The sequence below is a fragment of the Psammomys obesus genome, unplaced genomic scaffold, assembly GCF_907164565.1.
Source record: "Psammomys obesus unplaced genomic scaffold, mPsaObe1.curated_primary_1811, whole genome shotgun sequence".
Lineage (NCBI taxonomy): Eukaryota > Metazoa > Chordata > Mammalia > Rodentia > Muridae > Psammomys > Psammomys obesus.
Window position 1 is genome coordinate 8,081,740 of NW_026596088.1, and position 23,518 is coordinate 8,105,257.

The 23,518-nt window shown below is 47.9% G+C and overlaps 2 protein-coding genes across 2 annotated transcripts in view; both read left to right on the forward strand.

Annotated features, from left to right (window-relative positions):
• Positions 1-485: 485 nt before the first annotated feature.
• On the forward strand, positions 486-12,081 carry Umod (uromodulin). Its single transcript, XM_055627530.1, has 10 exons — positions 486-579; positions 1,636-2,418; positions 2,504-2,611; positions 2,976-3,184; positions 3,987-4,135; positions 5,986-6,231; positions 8,699-8,861; positions 9,408-9,489; positions 10,147-10,188; positions 11,671-12,081. The coding sequence occupies exons 1-10, from the start codon at positions 486-488 to the stop codon at positions 11,730-11,732; spliced, it is 1,938 nt and encodes a 645-aa protein (XP_055483505.1). The 3' UTR covers positions 11,733-12,081.
• Positions 12,082-15,682: 3,601 nt separating this feature from the next.
• The window catches only part of Gp2 (glycoprotein 2), a 16,160-nt gene continuing 8,324 nt past the window's right edge, over positions 15,683-23,518 (forward strand). Inside the window, exons 1-6 of the mRNA XM_055627631.1 lie at positions 15,683-15,790; positions 16,905-17,040; positions 19,558-20,007; positions 21,068-21,178; positions 21,679-21,890; positions 22,342-22,490. Coding sequence (XP_055483606.1) covers positions 15,698-15,790; positions 16,905-17,040; positions 19,558-20,007; positions 21,068-21,178; positions 21,679-21,890; positions 22,342-22,490 — 1,151 coding nt within the window. The 5' untranslated portion in view covers positions 15,683-15,697. The remainder of the gene's footprint in view (positions 15,791-16,904; positions 17,041-19,557; positions 20,008-21,067; positions 21,179-21,678; positions 21,891-22,341; positions 22,491-23,518) is intronic.

A 23,518-nucleotide genomic window follows, 5' to 3' on the forward strand; every position in this document is an offset into this window, starting at 1 on the left:
TAGCCACCCAGTAAATGGAAGTTTGTTGAGCAAATTGTAAGTTCAGGTGATCAAGAACCACCCATGGAAACCCAAAGATGCCTCTAATAAGGGGGTGAGTCCAGGGCACCAACTTTTTGCAACTTCTTTTGCCCTAAATAAAAGACTCAGTTCTTCAAAATGTGTGGTGCGTGGCCCTTAGGTAGATGCGCATGGAACGCTGGGCTTCGGAAACCCACCAAAACTAAAGCTACAGAACTGCATAGTCTTCCTTGTGCCTCTTGGCCTATATAAATGCTGTTTTCTGATCCATACAAATGGTGCATGACCAAAGCATTCCTTCTGACTGTAGGGAGGGGAGCTGGATCATGAATGTGCTTCACTCACCCCTGTTCTCGGGCTTTCAGGCATCAGAAACACAAGGGGAATCCCAAGTACGCAACCTATCCTCGCCTCTGGGCAGGTGTTTCCAGGTCCAGAGGTAGAGAGAGGGCAGAGGAGAAAGGATGGGACAGCTGCTCTCTTTGACCTGGATGCTGGTGGTATTGGTGATAACCCCTTGGTTCACTGTAGCTGGAGCCAGTGACTCATCAGAATCAAGTAAGTGTGTGTGTGTGTGTGGGGGGGGGGATGTAGACATGTTCCCTTTGCAGAAACAATCTTAAATCTGTCTCTTAGCGCACTTGACGTGATCTTTATTCTAAGCCTGTTTTGCGGATTGTGCTGCGCACAGGACTCACTTGGAAGCTGTGTTAAGATGCAAATCCTGCTTTAGCAGGCCTAGCGAGGGGCCTGAGACTGAATCACTAACAACGCGTGGGTGAGGCTGATGTCGGGGCAATGGTATAGGACATCTCGGAATCCTTCCTGCACGTCACTATAAAGTCACAAACATGTCCAGATCGGTAGGAGATCGGACCCCCGACCCCAGGTGGCTTGCAGGCCCCTCTCCTTTTAAGTGTGAGGTTATTCCGTGAGGGGAGCATCGCCTTCCATCGTAGAGCAACATTAAATATAACTGTGGGGTCGTGGTTAAAAGCACATGTTCTGTGCTCTTGCCATGCGTGTGTGTCCTGCTTGACAATTTTCAAGGGGCTAACTCCTTCTGAATCCCAATGCTCTTTTCTGTAAATAAAAAAATAAAAGTGGGTGTCAGGGGACCCCATTGGGAAGGATTCAGTGAGCTGCGGAATGAAAAGGGCCCATCTTTTTGTCAGACATGGAGTAAGTGACAGTATGTGAGGCTGAACAGCAGCTCTTTTCCTTTTACTGTTAAAAGCCAAGTGTGAGTGTCCTGTCAAATGGGCTGGGAGGTCTTCAGAGGGAAGAGACAGGATCTTGGTGAAGGCTGCATAGTCAGAGAAAAGGCCCTGGGCAGAAGGCACAGAGTGTGGAAAGTCTGGGAAGGGGTGGCAGGTTAACTCTCCATCCCTCACGAGTATTAATTAGAAATGTTGTGTGTTATGCCCTTGGATGCGACAGCACGGCCATTTGAAAAGAAGGCGCCATGTGAAGGCCATGCTTAACTAGATGAAGAGAGGAATCCACTCGGGGAGCTGGATGGGTGGCTTTCTAAGTTACATCAAGGTAACGAGGTCTGTGCCGGAGCATCCGCCCAGCAGCGCGGGTTCTGAGGCTGGGCTCTTCCGTCCGCAGGAAAGTGTTCTGAATGCCACAGCAACGCTACCTGCCAGGAGGATGGGGTGGTCACGACGTGCTCCTGCCAGGCGGGCTTCACCGGCGACGGGCTGGTGTGCGAGGACCTGGATGAGTGCGCCACCCCGCAAACTCACAACTGCTCTGCCAACAGCAGCTGCGTGAACACGCTGGGCTCCTACGAGTGCTCCTGTGGCGACGGCTTCCGTCTGACGCCTGAGCTGGGCTGCACGGACGTGGATGAGTGCTCGGATCAGGGACTCAATAACTGCCACGCCCTGGCCACCTGTGTCAACACAAAGGGCAACTACTCGTGCGTGTGTCCCGAGGGCTATAGAGGGGATGGTTGGCACTGCGAGTGTTCCCAGGGCACCTGTGGGCCAGGGCTGGACTGTTTGCCCCAGGGCCCGGATGGGGCACTGGTGTGCGAGGACCCCTGCCATGTGCATGAGACCCTCGTCGATTACTGGCGCAGCACGGAGTACGGTTCCGGCTACTCCTGTGACACAGGCCTGCACGGCTGGTACAGGTTCACGGGCCGGGGTGGCGTGCGCATGGCTGAGAGCTGCGTGCCGATCCTGCGCTGCAACACGGCTGCACCCATGTGGCTGAATGGCTCGCACCCGTCGAGTGGCCAGGGCATCGTGAGTCGCACGGCCTGCGCTCACTGGAGCGGCCACTGCTGCCTGTGGTCCACAGAGGTGCAGGTGAAGGCCTGCCCAGGCGGCTACTATGTCTACAACCTGACGGAGCCTCCAGAGTGCAATCTGGCTTACTGCACAGGTAAGCCCCGACACCCTCCACCCCTTAGTCTGCAGGGGTCTCGAGGCACAAGCTGTTTGACCGTTACGTGTTGATAATGTTGCAGATCCTAGCTCCGTGGAGGGGACTTGCCAGGAGTGCAGGGTCGATGAGGACTGCATATCGGATAACGGCAGGTGGCGATGCCAGTGTAAAGAGGACTCCAACATCACCGGTAAGGCCCCTGGGCGGATATCAGAGGACGACTTGCGGAAGTCGGTCCTGGTTTTCCACCCTGTAGGTCTGGGGATCAAACTCGGGTAGTAAGGCTTGTCAGCAAACACCTTTACCCACTGAGCCATACAGCAGCCCCCAAACACTTGACTAACAGGGAAAACTTCTTAGCTATCATTGCCCACTCCAAACTCTGAGCCGGCTCTTCTTCTAAGAGGGAAAGTAACCAGCATACGACGGCATCAGTCCAAGGCATCTTAAAGTGACAGCATCTGGCGGCCAGCCCAGCAAGCATGCCGGGTACCTGGAAACATCCCTGGCCCAGAGGCATAGGCCCCTAATCCTGTTGTTCCTGGCCATTTCAGATGTCTCCCTCCTGGAACACAGGCTGGAGTGTGGGGCCAATGACATCAAGATGTCCTTCAGCAAGTGCCAGCTGCAGAGGCTGGGCTTTATGAAGGTCTTCATGTACCTGAGTGACAGCCACTGCTCAGGCTTCCATGAGAGGGGTGAACGAGACTGGATTTCCGTGGTGACCCCTGCCCGCCATGGTTCCTGTGGGACAGTGTTGAGAGTAAGTTCTGCCAGTGGTGACAACAGGGTTGGAGTGGTGTCTATTTAAGGCCCCAGTCCATCCGGGTTATGAGCTTTGGGTGAGTTGTTTGACTTTTCTGTAAGGTGGATTAAATTGATTCATGTGTCTGAAGTGAGCTTGAGCTATTAAGGATGGTCCCCCATTTCACAGATGGCAAAGGTAGGGCTAGGCTGGCAGTGATGGCTTCCAGCCACTAAGAAACCAAAGGCAAGCCTGTCTGTGTCCAGGGATCCTGCGAAGAGCCTCACCCCCAGAGACCTTTGCAGAGATCAGCACGTAAATTTTTGTGTGGCTGGCGCCTCGCTTCCTCCTGCCTCCTTCATCCCTGGAAGGAAAATGGGAAGGAGCAAAAGGAAAGGAGGAAAGGAAGAAACTGCCATGTGTCAGGGATGATATGAAATGAAATTAGGGATAGCTTGCATTTTCAGTTCTGACGAGAAGTCCTGCAGTTTTGAAACTAGCCCAGGCTGTGTAGATCCCATGCTCTGCGGGGACATCCTCAGTTCTCAGAGAACTGTGGACCTCCATTCCCTCATCCGTGAAGCAGGGCTTCAGCAGCCCTGCCACTTTAGGCCATTGGAAGCATTGGTGGAGTGAGGCCGGAGGAGAATGTAGGTCAGAGCATGACATCTGCTCCAAAAATCACCGCTGTTGTAACACACAGACTGGGAGGACAACTTTCAGGTGTCCACAGACAAACTCACTGGCTATAAAACCCTGCTGAGGGTCTGCTCAGGTCTGTCTCATCAGCCTTTCTCCCACTTCTCTTCCCCTGATACAGACGAATGAAACTCATGCCACCTACAGCAACACCCTCTACCTGGCAAATGAGATCATAGTCCGGGATGTCAACATCAGATTCAACTTCGAATGCTCCTACCCCTTGGACATGAAAGTCAGCCTGAAGACATCCCTACAGCCCATGGTCAGGTGTGGCCATCAAGGGGCAACAGTGTTCCTGGGGGATCCACCTACAACTCCTCACCCCCCAAACCCCTCACACCTTTAGCCCCTCTACCTCTCATCTCAGCCCCACAACCCCCTAAGCCCTTTACTCCCTCACTCCCTCAGCCTCTCACCCTTCACCCCACTACCCCCACATCCTCTCATCTCCTCAGTCCATCAGCCCTGTAGCCCCTCAGCCTCTCACCTCCTCAGCCACTCACGCCCTCACCATGAGATCTTCATGAGATCTTGACAATGGGCACTGGCTTTGCTCTCTAGGAGGCAGTATACCTAATGAGGAATCCCAGAACCCAGGTTCCAACCCAGGCTCTGCCATATATTAACTGAATAGCTTTGGGGAACCCATATCCACCATCTAACTGTCCCCCTCTCCCCCATCTGCCAAGGAGCCTTTATAATACTTCCACTGCATTTCTTAGGACAGTGACATTCTACAAAGGTGAATAAAATACCAGCCTCTGTTTTTTTTTTTTTTTCAGAAGGATTGGGTGGTCCTGCTTCTGGAGGGGACTCTGTGCCATCATATCTCATATTTAGATCTCACTTTCCACCCCTCTCTAAACTGAAGACATCTGATTAAAGAGGCATTTACAAATCGTGTTCTTCAGAGGTGGCTTGTTAGGGTGGAAAGCTAGCTGGAGAGGTGAACCAGGGAAACTCCATCCATTTTGGTGGAAAAATAATTGAATCCCATTACTAAATAAAATTGTAAGTCTTTGAGTATGATGAGTCACAGGCCACTGATACTTACGCTGAGCATTTGCTGTAGGCCACACCTCATGTTTTCTTTATAGGAAACATCTCATTAGGGTATCACAGCAGCATCTCTAAAGCAGTGGTTTTCAACATCCCTTATGCTGTGACCCTTTAATACAGTTCCTCATGTTGTGGTGACCCCAACCATAAAGTTATTTCATTGCTACTTCATAACTGTAACTGTGCTACTGTTATCAATAATAATGTATATGTTTTTGGAGACAGAGGTTTGCCAAAGAGGTCACCACCCATAGGTTGAGAACCAGTGCCCTCGAAGACACAGACTCTGGGAAGGGTCCCGGGCTGATGTGTCAGACTTGCTTGTTCTGGGCTATTGGATGGAGTACTACTTGGCTAGGCAGTGCCCTGGGGTAATGTGGCCATATCCTAGGCTTGCCTTCAAGGTGCCAGAGAGCAAACCTCCCTGGGGTTCAAGGAAGCTTCAGCCTGTTCCCTGCTGTGAAGTGACCTCTGGATTGCTGAGCATTTCTCATGTGCCTTATTTTGTGTGACCCCAATCTCTCTGTGTCCTTTAAGAGACCATGCAGTAAAATTTCCACCAGTGTGAGTATGTGGATTAAAACCCACCCATTTATGAGACCCAGTCTGATGTGGGTATTGAAAGGAACATTAAGACAGTTCCTCAGAACTCAAGTCTGCAGGGCTCCTGCCTGCTCATCTCTTTCTGCCCGTTGAAGGTTGAGATTCAAGAGGTCTAGGCAGGTCCCCCTGAGAATTTGTCCCTTTTTAAAGGATGGTAGCAAGGGGGTACCAGCAGTGCCCTGCACATGTGGCTCAGGGTATGGAGCTGTGGTATCAGCATCATTGGGAGCCTGTTAGGGATGTAGAAACCTGAGTGCCACCTCAGACCTGCCCAGTCAGAGCCTGAGAGACCCCTGTGCTCACTGCAGTTTGCAAGCAGTTCTGAGGGATCCCGCCCTGCTCCTGAATGAAAATGCCAGATAACTTCAAGGAACTTCCCTCCCGAGAATGCCGTCCATTAAAGATCTGTGAATGCTCTTGACCTGGTCCTCTGACCAGCTCTTCTTCCTCTCTAGTGCTCTGAACATCAGCTTGGGTGGGACAGGCATGTTCACCGTGCGGATGGCGATGTTCCAGAGTCCTACCTACACGCAGCCCTACCAAGGTCCCTCTGTGATGCTGTCCACTGAGGCTTTCCTGTACGTGGGAACCATGCTGGATGGGGGTGACTTGTCCCGGTTTGTACTGCTAATGACCAACTGCTATGCCACACCCAGTAGCAACTCCACAGACCCCGTGAAATACTTCATTATCCAGAACAGGTAAAGCAGTGGGTCCTATTTGGGGGCTCATGGATGGGATCTGGGGGGATGTCTTTAGAATTAATGGGAGAAATACATCTTCATGGTCCTGTAGGTCACTGACCTATAGTCCTGACCCACCCAGGATACAGGCAAAAAGCCATGGAAGGGTCTGAGAATGCAGAGCTCTACCTATGCTATCCAGTAGTTTTTAGGTGTTATTTCACTAGATATTAATATGTGATGCATTATAATATTCTTGGAAATAGGTAAAACACATATCTAAATGCAATAAAGCATTGTATTTGGAGAGGGTTTTGTATGTTCCCTGGAGGGCCAAGTGGGCGGTCCTGACGGAGAAAATGTAAGAAATCTGATGGAAAGGCAGTGTCAGAGCAGCAGCAGGGAGAAGGTGGCTGGGAGAGCAGGGGGTGGGCGTGGTCAGCAGTTGAAACTCTGAGGGCACTGGTGCGACGTCCCTTCCTTAAGAGGCCTTAATTAAGCAGATATTTTGAAAGTTTGCTCGTTACCAGGCTTTCACGGATACGGTGCTGAAAGGAGGAGAAGAAAACCTCCACCTCGTACAGTTTAAATCCTGAAGGCAAGACAGACAATTAAACAAAAGCTAAAAAGCCCCTTGGGTGAATGGAATGGAGGAAGGAGAAGCTTTGTTGCCCATGGCGTAGGGAGGAAAGGCACTTCCGAGAGGCCTTGACCTGTTCTTCCCTGAGGATGGTCCTTAGAATCAGCCTGACTACCTAAAAGATACATGAGCAGTCAGGCGCTCACCAAATATTTACCTTCTGTTTAGAATATCCCTTTGCAAGAAAAGAGAAGAATGCTTTAGAATTTCTTAATATTAACACTGTCCCACTAATATCCGGTAGCTCTCGTGTTTACCTTGTTCTCGTTTGTAAGATTTCTTCTGTTTACAATGCAAGTGATACGAAGCAATCGCTGTATGTGCCCACGATCTAAATGTCTGCAGAAATGTATCATAAGAAAGAAAAAAGGATTAAGTAAACAAAAATACAGATGTTGGGACGCACAGGCAAGCGTGGTATCAGAGAGGTGGTATCTAAATAAGGTGAAAAGGTTGGAATTAGGACAACGTTGATGTAAACTTGACATTACATTATTAGGGCATTAGAATGACACGAGTGCCATCCTTGGCTTTTTCATTTACTCATTCTGAGGTGCAAGTCAGTGCATGCACTTTGATGTTCATTTTCTCAAATGCCCCATGCTCTGCAGGGTCCCTACATTATTTTCCCTGAGTATAAAATTGTGGTGTGCATGTTCTGGAGAAAGTGGAAAGAAATGTGGCTGTGTAGCTGTGTCTCTGGGTGTGTGTATGAGGAAGTGGACCTAAGTATAATGAGTCAAGGAGAAGTGTTGCTACATCACAAGACAGGAGAAAAGTTGTGGACAATGAGGGTGACCAGAGGGGACACTAGGATTGAATATTGGGGTTGACTATTGGGGCTGTCACGAGCTGCGATGAATATGGATTTCCCTTTTGGAATGGGTTACTACTTAATTTCAAGTCCTTCTTTCTCGTTCTCTTCCTCTTCTTCTTCTTCTTCTTCTTCTTCTTCTTCTTCTTCTTCTTCTTCTTCTTCTTCTTGTTCACTGTTCTTATTCTTCTTGTTGTTCTTTTTGTTCTTGTTCTTCCCCCTCCTCTTCTTCTTTTATTTTTCTTCCTTCTCCTCCTTCTTCTCTCCCTCCTTTCTCCTCCTCCCTTACTTATACTCCCTCCTTCTTCCTCTTCCTTTTTTGTCAAATAGAGTTTGAGATGCTAGGATTGGATCTGACTTACAGTGGATATATAGCAGAGTGAATGCCACACTGAGTGATCCTTTCTCTGTCCTTTAAATTACATTATATTTTCTAAATAATCTATGAGCAAATGTGAAATGAAACAGGAGTGTCCACTTCAAAGCCCAGAATGCGCAGCACATATGTGATCCTCTGTGTGTTGGTTTATTTCTCTTGGCAGCTGTGCTTGTATGCCATTTCATGCATTGTGGATGGGCATACACACCTCTGTTGGGCCAGTGGCTGCCAGGATTCCCTGTTTTTTGCTGTTATGACAGGCACATATTCAACAGCATAAAATAGCTAATGACTCTTCAATATAGTTCCTTGGAAGTGAGAAATTTCTGACTTCATGAATTGTTCCAACTCCGTGGTTGAAGACTTTTATTGTTTTTCTTCAGCTCTAGACACGGGCAGCACCTACTGTGTGCAACACTCTGTTCTAAGCACTTTGAAAAAAACAATGAAATTAATCCTCACAATTATTTTTGACGTGGGCTATAATTATTACTCTCATGTGCATATGGAGAAACTGAGGTACGGAGAGGTTTAATGGGCTGCCCAAAGTTACACAGCTAAGAGGTGGTGATGTGGTATTTAAGCCGAGGAAGTGGACTCCTGAGTCTTTGATTACCTAACCCCCTCATATGTCTTCGTGTTTCCCATTCAGATGTCCACACACAGAGGATACAACCATCCAGGTGGTGGAGAATGGCGAGTCCCCTCAGGGCCGATTTTCTGTTCAGATGTTCCGGTTTGCAGGAAATTACGACCTTGTCTACCTGCATTGTGAAGTGTACCTGTGCAACACTCAGAATGAAAAATGCAAACCCGTGAGTCATGCACCCACCATAACAGCCTTCTGGAACACTCATCTCTATCATCAAGACATTTGGCCACAGGCATAAAGGAAGACATGCACTTGTGGTATTTTTCTGTCTTAACACAAGGGCACAGAGCTGCATGACAGATTGGGCAGAGCCAGTCAGGACACCTGGTCTACCTGGCAGTTAGGAAATGGTGGCAGCAGTCTCGGGGAGCTTGCCTGATAAATTGGCCTTATTTGCAAGCTGCAAGCTTATCTCCCAATAACAGGAGCTAAGCCTTCAGCATCGAGTGCAAATCAGGTGTTTTAATGTATTCAGGCATCACAAAAATCAAGGGAAGTGCACAGCTCACTTTCTCAACTGGAAAAGCTCAGAGAGCTTAAGTGATGTTCCCACAATCACAGTAGGGGGCTGGGCTTGGATGTGAGCTGCTATGTCCTGCCTGAGGCAGGGGGAACGCTCTTCTGACCTGGCTGCCCACTTCTCGTGCGCGGTTCACGTTCTGCCTTCCTCTCCACACGTGAGTGGTTTTCTGTTATTCTTCCCCTGCAGGCCTGCTCTGGTACTCGATTTCGAAGTGGGAACGTCATAGATCACACTCGTGTCCTGAACTTGGGTCCCATCACACGACAAGGTGAGAGATCTACTCTTCCATCATGCCTCTGAGTGGGGAAGAGGCAAGGTGGGCAGAACCTGTCTCCTTGGGTCTCACTGGGAACTGAAGAGTGAGGAGCAGTGGATTCTCTGTGGCAAGAGGGGCTATCTGCTGCCTTGTTCTTTTGCCAGCTGGAGCGCATTCATTTCTTCATTCATCCACTGCAGAGACATGCTTTGCTGGTTACTGTGGTTTAATGTCTTGTGATAAGCAGAACAGGTCTGATACCTTGGATCTGATGAACTAGTCGGGGAAATTGTGTCATGTCGATGTGTAGAACTGCAGTTGCCTCATGCAGGAAGAAAGTGTGCACAGTTTGGAGCTGTTCTGATGTAGGAACCAAACGCAGGGTGGGTGATGGAGGAAGACTAAGGAGAAGCCAATCTGTTAGGAGAACTGAGGGAAAGTGATAATGGCTAACCTAGTGTAGGTGTGGCTCCTGTGGGGCTTTGGCGATCTTGGTAGGTTTTAAGCCTTTCTTCTAAAGGCAATAGGTATGGGGCGTTAGAAAGATCCAGCGAAGGAGGGTGGTGTGACCAGATTTGGGTTTAGAAAGATGACCTTGACTGTACAAGTGGGGGGAGCTCATCTCAGCCACAGGCCTCACTTCTCATGGATCTTCTGTTTTCCCCAAAGGTGTCCAGGCCCCCGTGTCCAAGGCTGCTTTCAGCAACTTGAGTAAGTTTAGGTCCTTTCTCTACAGTTATCTGCTCCATGACACTCTTCTGTGGCTTCTAGCTGGGGTCTGAGTGGGCTGGAGGGCATAGCCTTCAGAGCCTGAGCTGCCAAGAGGTGATTTGTGTTGGAAATGTCTGGATGTTGGTCTGCACGCACGAACACACTCGTGCTGTCTCTCAGTAGTGTTGGGCATGACCCAACAGTCCAAGAGAATGCAGTGTCCTGGTATGTTTGCACAAACGCTCATACCTGTACACAGGTTTCACCACAGTTAAGTCTGCATGCATATTTATCCATATCTGCATACACACAGATCACACACATTCCTATATGCACATACATATTCAGATATGCACGCACAAACAACTCTCTCTCTCTCTTCTCTCTCTCTCTCTCTTGGTTTTTCCAAGACAGAATTTCTCTGTGTAGGCTTGGCTGTTCTGGACTCACTTTGTAGACCAGACTGGCCTGGAACTTACAGAGATCCACCTGCCTCTGCCTTCCCAAGTTCTGAGATCACAGGCGTACACCACTGCACCGCACAACTCTTATATCTGCACACAAACAACATATTGATGCTCATATGCACAGAGAACATACATTCACACCTGCACACACATTCATGGGCTACAGATCACACACACTCACATCTGCACATGGATCGCACACATTCACGTCTGAACACACAGACCATACACACTCGCGTCTGTACGCATATATGCATATACAGATATCAAACGTTCATATATGCACATTCTGATCACACACTTTCGCATCTGCACACACAGATCACACATGTTCATGTCTTTTTGCACAGATGTACACACAGCTGCAGTGCATGCAGGTGTGTTTGCTGCTCAGACATCCACATACATTTGTTACAAACATGTTCCCCAAGGACATGCACAGCCGCCCTGTCCTGTCCTTGGCACTTCCTGAGGCTGAGGCACATCTCTGACACCTTCTGGCGCTGCTCCACAAGCTACAAATATTTGTTGAGGGCCATTGTTTTCCAAGAACCAAACTTAGTAGTGCATTGAGCACACTAGATAAACAAGAAACTCCATTTATTTTTTTTCTTCAAGCCCCAGACCACAAAAGCCAGGGACTGGTGGCATTTTTGTGGCCCTTTTCTTATGCCTGTTGCCTTACTTGACACTCCAAATGAAAACTGAATCCACATAGCCATTGCCTTTCTTGGCTTATGAAACCTGGATCTAAGAGGGTCACTACAGTGAGCTGGTGTTTGTTCTAAGTTCTGTACTGCTGGGCTACTCCAGGAGACACTACTGCCTTTTTCAAATCAGTCCACACGGAACGGAACCTTTATCTGTTTTCACACTCAGGAGCAAGCTTCTTCTAACTGCCTAGTCCAGAGAGGGCAGCCTTCTTCCCAGACTAGTCTGTAAGAAAGTGTCTTAGGTTACTTTGCACAAAAGCACACCAGCCCTTGCCATGACTCTACATTTGTTTACCTTTCAGGGCTCCTGAGCGTCTGGCTGTCAGTGCCTCTCTCAGCCATTTTGGCTCTGAACTTTCAGTGATGGACAGCAGGAAACCTGCTCTGTCTCTCAGCTCTCTTCCTGCTGGCCAGGAGGGGAGATGCAGCCTGGTTTCCAGCCGCAGGAGAGGGAGCTCACACTGCTTACTCTCTTTAATCCTCACTTATCAAAACCAAGTTGGTACCTTTCAATGCTGCTCTTTCTCCAAATGGGACTCATGATATGTCCGTACATGAAGCCCCTGCCTCCTTAAGGGATGTGGCAAAATAATAATTCTAACTCATAAGCTTTTGGAGTCACTAATTCAAATCATCAATGAGCACACAGTTGCTGTGGGGACGGTTTGTTATGATGAGCATCGTGAGGTGGGAGTAAAACAGACTCTTTCCCTATGTTTATGGACTTTGCAGTCGCTCCAAAAAACTGGGCTCAATAAATGTTCTTCAACAAGTGTCTGAACTTCACCTGTCCATAAATACATTCGTTCTTTCATTCAGTAAATATTTACCAAGCTGTTCCTGTGCTAGTTGTTAAGATATTCTGGGGATCTAACAGGGAGCATAGGCAGTGAGACATTCTAAAGTCTGCCTGGGACCCCAGAAGTGGAGAGTTTGACAGCAGGAGGTGGCTGATTCTTTGCAATGGAGGCAACCGTGATGCCTCTCACAAGGCACATTTGGTCTTCCAGAAATGGACTTTGAGGACTCCACATGTTCTAGGCCTACCCTGGGTGCTGAGAAACACTGGCAGATGAGACAAAGCCAGCCCCTGACTCGGGATTATCAAGTTTTAGAGAAGAGATGTAGAAGCAATAACAGGTGTCTTGTGGCTCCCTCCTGCTCATTGGGCTTCTACTTGCCAATCCTCAAGTTATAGATCTTTTCTCAGGCCTGGGCAGGAGAGAGGAGAGCACACCCACCTCCCCTTCCATTGGGAGAGAGTCGTTGCAGAACTTTGTACATGAACAGGAACCACATACTTTCTACATTCAGAGAGCCCAGAGATCTCTAGACCAAAGGTCACCAATGCTGATGGGAACTCTTTTTTCTGACCCAGCTGCTTCCCTGGAACTTTCCAGGAGAGGCCAAGGCCTCACATCAGATCCCAGGGAAAGTCACACTTGTGGGTCTGCAGGAAGGAATGCTGGGACAGTGTGTCTCATGTTAAGAGAGTGCTTATCACACAAAGACACACACAGAATGTGCAGATCTCTTGCTGTTACACAAGAGCTATACAGATGGCCCACAGGCTGGCCCAGTGCTATCCCATCCACAGTCAGTCTGTGGTCACCTTGGACCAAGTGACTTCATGCAGCATGGTATGTGTTGTGACATAGTAGCAGCAGAAGTTGAAGAGAAGGTCTGGGCCAGGAGAATCAAGAGCAGGAGCTAAAGACAAAGACTGGGTGATGGGCAGAGGAGAAACGTCACAATGATGTCTTTGCCCCTTTCTTGTCTTTTCCTTTCTTGCTTTTTATCTGCAAGCCACACAGCTTAGTGTATCCCCTAGAGATTCTGGGCACAGTATGAGGAAATAGCAGATTACTAAAACAGCCAGTTTGGTAACGAAGATGCTTTGAAATAATAACCATGAAATGTGACAAATGGTGACAATCACCTGGCGGGGGGAGGAGAGGACAGGCATAATAGGGTACTGGAGTGCTATTTCACATAAAATGACAGGGTGTAGTCTCTTTGACAAGCAGAGGCTGAGAGTAGAAAGGAACAGCACATCCTACTGGGGACAGGTAGCTGAAACAGCAAGTGCAAAAGTCCTTGAACTTGTGCCTTTCTACAAGGCTGACTGACACCTGGACATTGGAAACCCAACTCACTAGAGAAGGCCTAGAATATACATTTGTTTTTCTCAATTTGTTTATTAAACAAATATGATCGGAAGGGCTGATCACAAAGCACCTATAGGCTCGATGCGCAGATTAGTTATCAGGCAAATGAGTGTGATTAGAGCCATCCTGGAAAGGCCTGGAGCAGAACAGAGGGCCAGGCAGAATGTGGCTTTAGGAAAAGCTTTCTGGAAGATACGGTAAACATGGAGCAATCTAGGTAGGGGGAAGATTATGCTAACATTTGGGGGTGAGAAGGAATTCAGAGAATCTTGCATTAGCAGAAGCAGAACTGGTATGTACAGTGATAATAAAAGTAGGAAGTGTAAACAGGGTCAGATTCCCTGGGGCATAGGGTTCTGGGAGCAGGGGATTTCATAGGGTACAGGGAAACCAGCAGAAACAAGGGAGACAAGAACAAACACTGAAACCACCCTTTCACAAGATGGCGACCTAAACTTCACTTGGCGAAGTAGAAACAAATGAAGAAGAGGGCATAGAGTCAAGGCATTGGATATATAGAAGGTTGAGGTGTGGAACTTCCTGGACTAGCGGCCCTGGACTAGAGGCCCAAGGAAAGAGTCAAGCCTCCAGGTTGGAAGACTGGAGAAGTGCTGCCATCGACCAAGGTGGATAACGAACACAGGGAGAGGGAGGAAGTCAGAATGGGAGCTGTTGAGTTTGAGGGACCTCAAGTGTCTGAACCCAGGAGGAGAAGCCACCGCAGGACCTGAGGACTGGCTCAGGAGAGTCATCCAAGCTGGGTTAACCTGTGAGTGAATTTGAACTTCTGTACTATAGTTTGAATGTGAAATGGTCTTCACAGACCCTTCTTTCTAGCATTTGTTCCTCATCTGCTGGTGCTATTTGGGATGCTGTGGAGCCTCTAAGAGGTGGAGTGCAGTTGGCAGAAGCAGATCACTCGGGGCAGGCCATTCAAGGTTGGGCGTGACCTTGCTTCCTGTATTGCTCTCTACTTCCTGGGCTTTCATGATGTGAACATCCTCTGCCACACACTCCCACTGCCATGAAGGAAACTCTATGCTATGCTCTCTGCCATGATTAGACTGAAGTCCTCTCTTCCGGTTGGTTTTCTGTCAAGTTGATACAACCTAGATAGAGTAAGTTATGGGGAAGAGGAACCTCAGTTGAGAAAATGCCTCTGTAATATTGGCTGGGAGAGGGAGAGTCCACTGTATTTAAGAGTGGAGCCCCTGCTAATTCAACTACACTCCAGAGGAACTGCACACATCCAAGAATATGTGGGCAGTACAAACTGGCCGGGGGGGGGGGCGACAAAAAGTTGGATGATAGGGAACAATGGCTTTAGATATTGAAAGACTTGGAGAAGGGACTGAATATGGGCCAAACTCTTAAAGCCTTTTTCACAGTCCCGTGCCTTCTAAGGCCTAGGCTAATCCGCTTATTTTGAGGACTTGGAGGAGAGGCTATATTGATGCTGAGTCATCATTTCCAAATATTTCCTCAGAAACCGGGTAAACTCCATGGCTTAAGAATGGGAAGCTCAGCAGGGTGCGATGGTGCATGCTTGTAATTCCAGAACTCAGGGAGGCAGAGGCAGGTGGTTCTCTGTGAGTTCAAAGCCAGCCTGGTCTACAAATTGAGTCTAGGATAGCCAAGGCTACACAGAGAAACCCTGTCACTAAAACAAAGAACGGGAAGCTCTCCACCCTCCTTCCTTCATTCTCTCATGCTCCCTGGCCCCAAGTGAGTCAAGCAGAAGTGTTCTACTTCAATCAGCCAGGAACAGGAATCACGCTGGACATCTGCTGAGCAAACAAGCCTATTTGGTTTCTGTCTACTTTCCTTTGGGTTATTTTGCTTCCTTCTCATTAATTTTTGCTCTGTGGAAATAAACATGCCATCGGCTTTGTGGGTTTATTGGAGGATTAGATGTAAGGAATAATGATTGCAAGGTATTGGCAGCGCCTGGTGTAGCCAACCTTAAGTACATACTGCAGTTGCTTCCTGAGAAACATTCGTGTGAAACAGAACCTTCTGGAAGAGTTTCCATGTGGCTGTCACGTAAGCCCTTCTTTCACGGCCCCTTACGGTAAATGGCTTATCTTACCTACGTTCAACAAGTCCTGGTGCCTGGGTGCTTAGTGCCAGTCCTACCTCAGCACCAATCTCGAAGAGCCACATGGGCGGGGAGTGTCAGTATAAAGGAGGCAGACAGCAGGGCATGTTCCCACGCTGGGCAGAGGAAGAAGAGGGTCTGGGTTCTTCTCTCAAGGTAAGTCCTGCTCCAGGGCCCAACGAGGAGGTGAGTTTCATTCTCTTTATCGACCGGACCTGCTAGGGCCATCTGCAAGCTTTCTGAACCCAGGAGTAACTCTGGACTTTAACCATTGACAAATGTTCCCCAAACCACTCAGTGGTCCCAGTTGCCTGCTGGCTGTGGCCAGCTTATAGATGACATCCTTTTTCTTCCCACTAAGAAGAAGTCATGGGTGTCCACTCGGGTTGGCGTCTCTAACACCATAGTCCTGGGTACCCCTCTGTCTTTGTTCTCTCATAATGTAACCATAATACCCCACCAGAAACAGGTTTTCAGACCCAATTTACATCTTTTAAAGGCTGCAAGAAATCACCCAGAGGTCCCCTTTCACGGCACAGAAAGGCAAATGTCACCTGAAGTTGGCAGGCATTTCTTATACCTATTACTTACTTCTTTGCTTGCTTATTCATTTATTAATTATTTCATCATATATAGATATTTTTTTAAACTGGGAAGCCAGTGTATTCCATCTTCTGTGCTGGGAGAAAGGGCCTTAGAATTCACTCTGACAGAGTGCTATGCTTGTGAAATCCCAGAGGGTCTTAGCGGGACCTGATGCATATAATCAAAATAGACAGCATTCTTATTCATAGTTACTGACAATCACTGGAATTCTTGCCTTCAGTTTCCAAAGAGTGTCTACTTCCACCTGTACAGGGGCTTTCCGAGTGCAGCTCAGGGACATTCTGCAGCACTGACCCACCTTTGGCTGGATTTCTATGGATTTCATCTTGGAAAGCCCCTACTCCTAGCCCACTCCATTTCTGCACATCATGCCAGCAGTTTGGATTCTGAGAACCTGGACCTATTGCCATATGTGGGCTATGTTATGTTCATAACTGCAGAGAAGCAGCTGTATAAATATTGTTTAGACTAATGTACTCTTGAAACTAAACAAAATGGGAACTGTAACAGTGGTTCAGAGACTTAAGTAAGACAAACCATGCAAGGGGCACCAAGCGAATAGAGTCACATGATAGGTGCTGAACTGATGATATGAGTTTCAACCTTACCCCTGGGCTCAGAGGTCTGTTGGCTTGTCCTGATGTGAGCCTTTCCTTTTCCATAGTTGCATGGAGAGTCTGCAGGGTGCAGAGTGACCTGCAAACCTCACTTTACGCAAAGGATGGTGGGCCGTGACTTGTTGTGGCTGGCTGTGGCCTCCTGCATTCTGACACTGGTATCTCCATCTACAATACAGCAAGGTGAGTGTCTGCTCTCCAGGGATCTCAGGTACTCATCAAGACCTAGGGAAGGAGCAGAGGGACTGAGGAGAAAAGGCTGCTCAGGTTGGTTCCAGGAACAGGGAATTGGAAGCAAAGAGTCAGGGCTAGAGAGCAAGCGAATCATCAATCTCCCAGAGCCTGGAAGGGCAGGGGAGCAAGGATCTTAGATTCTGCAGCCCCTCTCAGGAGGTGATTAGAGAGCACAGACCAAAAGGTAGGGAAGATCATCCTGTCACCTTGTTTCTCCTTCTCAAGTTGCTCATCTGTAAAAAGAAGGTGGTAGATTTAACAATATCTATATGTTCTAAAGATCTCTCTCAGTCTCTCTATCTCTGTCTCTGTCTCTTTCTCTGTCTCTGTTTGTCTCTGTCTCTCTCTCTCTCTGTCTCTGTCTCTGTCTCTGTCTCTCTCTCTCTCTCTCTCTCTCTCTCTCTCTCTCTGTGTGTGTGTTTTGCTGGCTCTCAATTCTCCTGCTCTGGCCTCCAGAATGCTGGGATTAAAATGGTGTTTCACTACACCCAGCTTCTAAGATCTGCAAATGGGAGCAATCCAGACAGTTGTAGAAAAAAAGTTTCCAGCTAAGGGTGTAAATGTGAGCGCCATGGTTGGAGGCTGGGAGGAAAGCTGAGCTCTTCCTCCCATGGGAAAGCACAGGGTGTGTGGGAAAGGATCCAAGAATAACAAGGACCACGATTCCTGTCCTTAGAGCAAACACATTCATGAGCAAGGCTGGAAAATAGCTTTTCCTTCCTTAAAAAAAAAGTCTCACTGATGTATGTAAGATTGTGAACCCAAAGGTGTGCTTAATTCACTATTTTAGAGGTAACTGGCTAGACCTACTTGCTTGTGCGTGGCATTGTACAGGAACCATTTCCTTTAATCTTTAAGGCTTTATCTCCTAAAATGAAGCACATCCTCCCAAAATAACCCCAGCAGACTGGGAAGCTCTTCAAAAACTTGAGTGACTGCACACTTATTTTATGAATATTAAATAGTACCATCCCTATAGCCTGTGTTATCATAGATATTATTTCTTTAGATGAAACATATTTATATACTTATAAGTGTGTGTGTGTGTGTGTGTGTGTGTTTGCGCGCGCGCGCACAGGTGAAGTCCAAAGATAACCTCAGATGCCATTCCTCCAGTGCCATTCACTTTGCTTTTTAAGACAGAGTTTCTCACTTTCACCATAGGCTAGATTAGCTGGCTGGGGAGTCCCCAAGGATCTGCCTATTTCCATGTCCCCAGCACTGGGATTAGAAGCTCATGCCGCTATGTTCAGCTTTTAAAAGTGAGTTCTCTGTGATCTCGCTGACATCTTCATGCTTACAAGATGCTGTACTAACTGGGCTATCTCTTCAGCCCCTCCTGCATGAAACTAATTTTTAAAGAGAATCGCTGAAAAACATCTCTATAAGTCAATTACAGGAACAAGAACACAGGTGGGCACATGGCAGGACCTGAGGTGTGGGAAGAGGGTCTGGAAACCTTGAACTCTCAGGGTTGGTTTTGAACGAGTCTCAGGAGAGCTTAACCACCTTTCAAGGTCACCAGCCAGCAGGTCCGAACTGCACTTACGTCTCCTCTTCTGCCATCTGATCATCCCCTCCATCACTTCTCGGCCTCTTCATACATCATTGCTCCCCCTTCCCCCAAAGGAAAACCAGCATCAGAAATGGTTGTGCCAGCTGAGTGGTTTTTAGCTGGGGTGATTTCGGCTTTCAGGGACTGTTCAAGATGCCTGGAGTCTTCAGAAGCAGCTACTGCACTGGGTGGGTCAGAGGCCAAGGGTCCTTTGATTTTATTTTTGAAGAGCGCTGCACAATAATGAAAAACACAGCCAATAATATACCAGTAACACTAAGCTTGGGAGTGATTGACATGATGGATCTGTAGGTGCTGTTACTGACTGATAGGGACCAATGCTGATTTTATAAGAACTTAAAAATTGCAACCAACATTTAAAACAACTGTGTGTGTGTGTGTGTGTGTGTGTGTGTGTGTGTGACACACATGCATGGGAAAGTTCCAAGGGCTATACAACAAATCTGTGATTACTTCTAGAGATGGGTCAAACTTAAGCCAACTTTTATTTTAAGAACGTATTTTGCCAAATCAAGCCACATGCTAATATTTCTTTCTGCTTCACTTGACTAATATCTGAGGATCTTCTCAGGGAGACTGTATTACACTTATGAGCAAAACAAACATTGGATGAGTGGGACACCGGAAGTGTCCTGCTAGTGGCTGGCAGAGAGGCTCTTTGAAATCCTACGTGGGGCAGTGGAGTTTGTGCAAGGTGGTGGCCTGGGTGTCCTTGCTACTGATCATTCTGCTTCCTGAATGACAAAGTTTGGTGTTCATTACTGCAATGTATACCTATTGGCCTCATTGGGGTCATTGGGACATTCAAAACAAAATAGGGGAGGGATTAACCCCTTCCCCCAACGCTGTGGGGTACCTCAATACACCCACATACTCTCTGTTCTTCCCAGGTTATGGAAACCCCAGAGATGTCAGCTCCTACGGGCTGGACTTGGACTGTGGGGCCCCCGGAACTCCAGAGGCTGGCATCTGTTTTGACCCCTGCCAGAAATACACAGTCCTGGATGATCCCTCCAGAAGCACAGAGAACACAGAGTTAGGAGCAGAATGTGATAATGAGCTGCATGGCTGGTACCGCTTTGTAGGTGACGGAGGAGTGAGGATGCCAGAGACCTGTGTGGATGTAAACCGGTGCCACACCTCTGCTCCCATGTGGCTGAATGGATCTCACCCCGTTCTCGGAGATGGCATTGTCGGGCACACAGCCTGTGCCCACTGGAATGAAAATTGTTGCTTCTGGAGTTCTGAGGTCCAGGTGAAGGCCTGCACAGATGAGTCGGGAGACTATCACGTGTATAGGTTTCAGGGTACCCCTGAATGCAGTCTGAGATACTGCACAGGTAAGCTACAGAGCAGGGTGGCCTGCACCCGGAATGCAGTGGTGCCAGCGGAGATGGTCAGGAGGAGACTAGGCAAAGCAGGCACTCCTGGGCTCCTGTCAGAAATACACACATAGCAATGTGAAGCAGGATCTGCCAGGCACAAGCCAGAAACTTACATTTCAGTGTGAGATAGCCATGACTTAAAAATGTGTATTGCATAAGATTGGGCTAGTTGGAAGGCTCAACAGGTAAAAGTGCTTGCTGTGAAAGTATGGGGGCATGAGTTCAAATGCCCAGCATCCATGAAAAGGTTGGATGTGGCCACGCATGCCTGTTACCCCCAGACTCTGGGGACCAGAGACAGAAAGCTGGACCCAGGTTCAAAGAGAGACCCTGTCTTCAGGAAATAAGCTGAAGGGTGACTGAGCAGGACACCTGATGTCCTCCTCTAATGTCTGTACATGTATGAGTGCTCACTCCCACACATGCATATAACACACACACACACACACACACACACACACACACACACACACACACACTATCAAGAACCTAGGCTCATTCAAACTTTATTCCTCTTAGAGCCTGTTTTCTGATCTGAAACAGAAGGTCAAAAATAACAGCTCACACTGCTCACACAGGACCCGCTACCATTCTGCTTTTAGCCCATCGATGCACTGAATCCCCCTGCTCAGTCCATGAAAGAGTGTCTATGCAGTCATTCATATTAGGATCTAAGAACACAAAAAGGTCACACTGGGACTTAAACCCAGGCCCCATAGCCCCTTCAACTGTGGACTTAAAATCATTCTGCCCTGTCACACATTTCTACCACAAGGGTCAAATGAGCCAAAAAACAGAGGAAGTAGTTAGGATAGCACTTGGCCTGGCAGTTTCAGGGATGTTACTCGCTCTGCTGGATTTGGGAGTCAGGAAATACAAATTGAGGGCTTGGGTTCTTCTGGTAAGTATCTTATATGTTTATAAAGATTCTGAAGGACTGAGAGCATGGACCTGGGAGGACTCAGACCCATCCTGCTCTGCATCCTGATCCTCTTTCTTCCTCCCTTTCCTTTAGACCCTTCCACCGAACCACCGAAGTGTGAAGTTCCTTGTCGTCCTGAGGAGGAATGCACGCTCCAGGATGGCATCTGGACCTGTGTCTGTAGGCAGGGCCTCAATGTTTCCGGTGAGCAGCTCCCAGGCCTGAGGAGGTAGGGCAAGAGGAAGAGGCTTAGAAGGTCAGGATGAGGCAGGGAACAGAGTCAAGGGCCATGGAACTGACATTGTGGAGATCTTGAGATGTATTTGGTCTGCTTATTATGAAGCCAGCAGGTTTGCAAGGGTGCGAGAGGGTGGTGCCAGACCAAACTTCCAGGTAAGCTACTGGAGCATTGTATCAACAGGTGGCTCTGGCACGGGCCTCTGGCTTTGCTTTAGTCCGGAATACAGGACCACTTTCATTTCCCAAGGGCAGCTAAGTCAATCCTGTACTTCAGATGCTTGGAAATCTTGGACCAGAGACCTCTGTATCAATCCAAGCGTGACTTCTACTGGGGTCCCAGACCTCATCTAGTCTATTCAGCAACTTGATGGGCGTGGTGGATTTGCCTAAAGGCAGAGAATGTAGATGCTCTTCGCTGTCCATGTCCTCTGTCCACTCCACTGACCTCCTTCTTGGACTCCTAGATATTCAGGGTTTGCAGCCTCAGCTGGACTGTGGAGCCAATGAGATCAAGGTGAAGCTGGACAAGTGTTTGCTGGGAGGTCTGGGCTTTAACAAGGAGATCATTGCCTACCTGAATGACAGGAACTGCAGCGGGATCATGCAAAATGAGTCCAACAACTGGGTGTCCATGACCAGGCCTGTTTTGGCTAGTGATTGTGGGAACATTCTGGAGGTAGGTGGTATTCACACCATTGCTGCTAGAGGGTAGTATTTGTGCAAATGGGAACATCTTCATAGCTGTGAGAGCTTAGGCAAATGTCTTATCCCTTTGGAGCCTCTAGGGTTATGTGAATTTATACATTCTGGTCCATGTTAAAGGGCTTAGGTTGGATCGGTTAACATTTGAGCTTCATGACGTCAGCTCTAATTATGATGATTTTTAATCAGGGGTGGGGAGAGAAGAGCAAGCATGGCAGCCTCTGTCAATCATTCATTTCCTAGCGTTTACTCTGGGCTTCCCATAAGTGTTAGCTCTACAGTCAAAGGAGGACTCCTTACTCCCTAGAGGTCGGGGTGTCTCCATGGTTAGGAACACTGACTATGGAATCAGACAGCTCTGAGTTTGAGGTCCACCTACACACATCTGCTTACTAAACACGTGTGGTTTCATGTTTATGCCAAAGAGCAATGGGACCCATGCCAGCTACAGAAACACCCTCTCCTTGGCCACCGATTTCATTATCAGGGACTTCTTCGTCAATGTCAACTTCCAGTGTACCTACCCACTGGACATGAAGATCAGCCTCCAAACTGCACTCCAGCCCATTGTAAGGTATGGCTTTGACCTTTGACCTGTAGCTCTGACATTTATCACACACATACAATCTACGATGCCCACACGGTGCTGCCAATCAACCTGCTTCAGGAGCTGCCACGCACTAAATTATTTAACTCTGTATTGTAACCAAGAACATTCAGCCTGATCAAGGCACTTGTGACAGTAAAAACTTTTACTACAAGGAAATGTTGTACCATGGATCAGTGCTTAAAATGTGCTCAGGAAACAAAACCGCCAGACAAGTTCATTCACCTTGAGGAGAAAGGCAGCAAGCAGGCAACGAACTGTATCAATAGTCTTCATTGACAATCATTTTCAAGTCAGACAGTGAAATGTAGGAGAAGCATGTGCTGCTTCTGGTCAGTGGACATGGGTCCCCGAACTAATCTCAGTGAGGAGAGAGACTGGAAGGGGGTAGGGAGGCTTCCTTGCAGGCTTGGAATTTAAACCCAGTAAATTTACGTCTACCTTTGAAGAAACAGCAGCTATCCTCACAAGAAATAGAAGGAAACAACAGTTTGGGTGGGATTGGATCCAGGCAGGGCTTTTTGTTTGCATCTGTTTCTCTCTGCGCCTGTGCCTGGAGCGAGGCTCACTGACCCAGGTTTTACATTGTCCAAGAATTGCCAAGGGATTCTTCTAAATCTTCAGCTGGAAATCCAAGGTGTCTGGCCCATCTCCCGATTGCCTCCTGGGCTCTCAGAATTGCAGGATGAGAAGGGTTGAGAAAAAACAAAAAACATCAAACTTCAAAAGTTTTCAGGCTATCTCACATTGGAGCCTACGTTCCTAACAGAAAGAAAAGAAAGAAAGAAAGAAAGAAAGAAAGAAAGAAAGAAAGAAAGAAAGGAAGGAAGGAAGGAAGGAAGGAAGGAAGGAAGGAAGGAAGGAAGGAAGGAAGGAAGGAAAGAGAGAGGGAGGAAGGAAGGGAGAGAGAGGGAGGGAGGGAGGGAGGGAGGAAGGAAGGAAGGAAGGAAGAAAGAAAGAAAGAAAGAAAGAAAGAAAGAAAGAAAGAAAGAAAG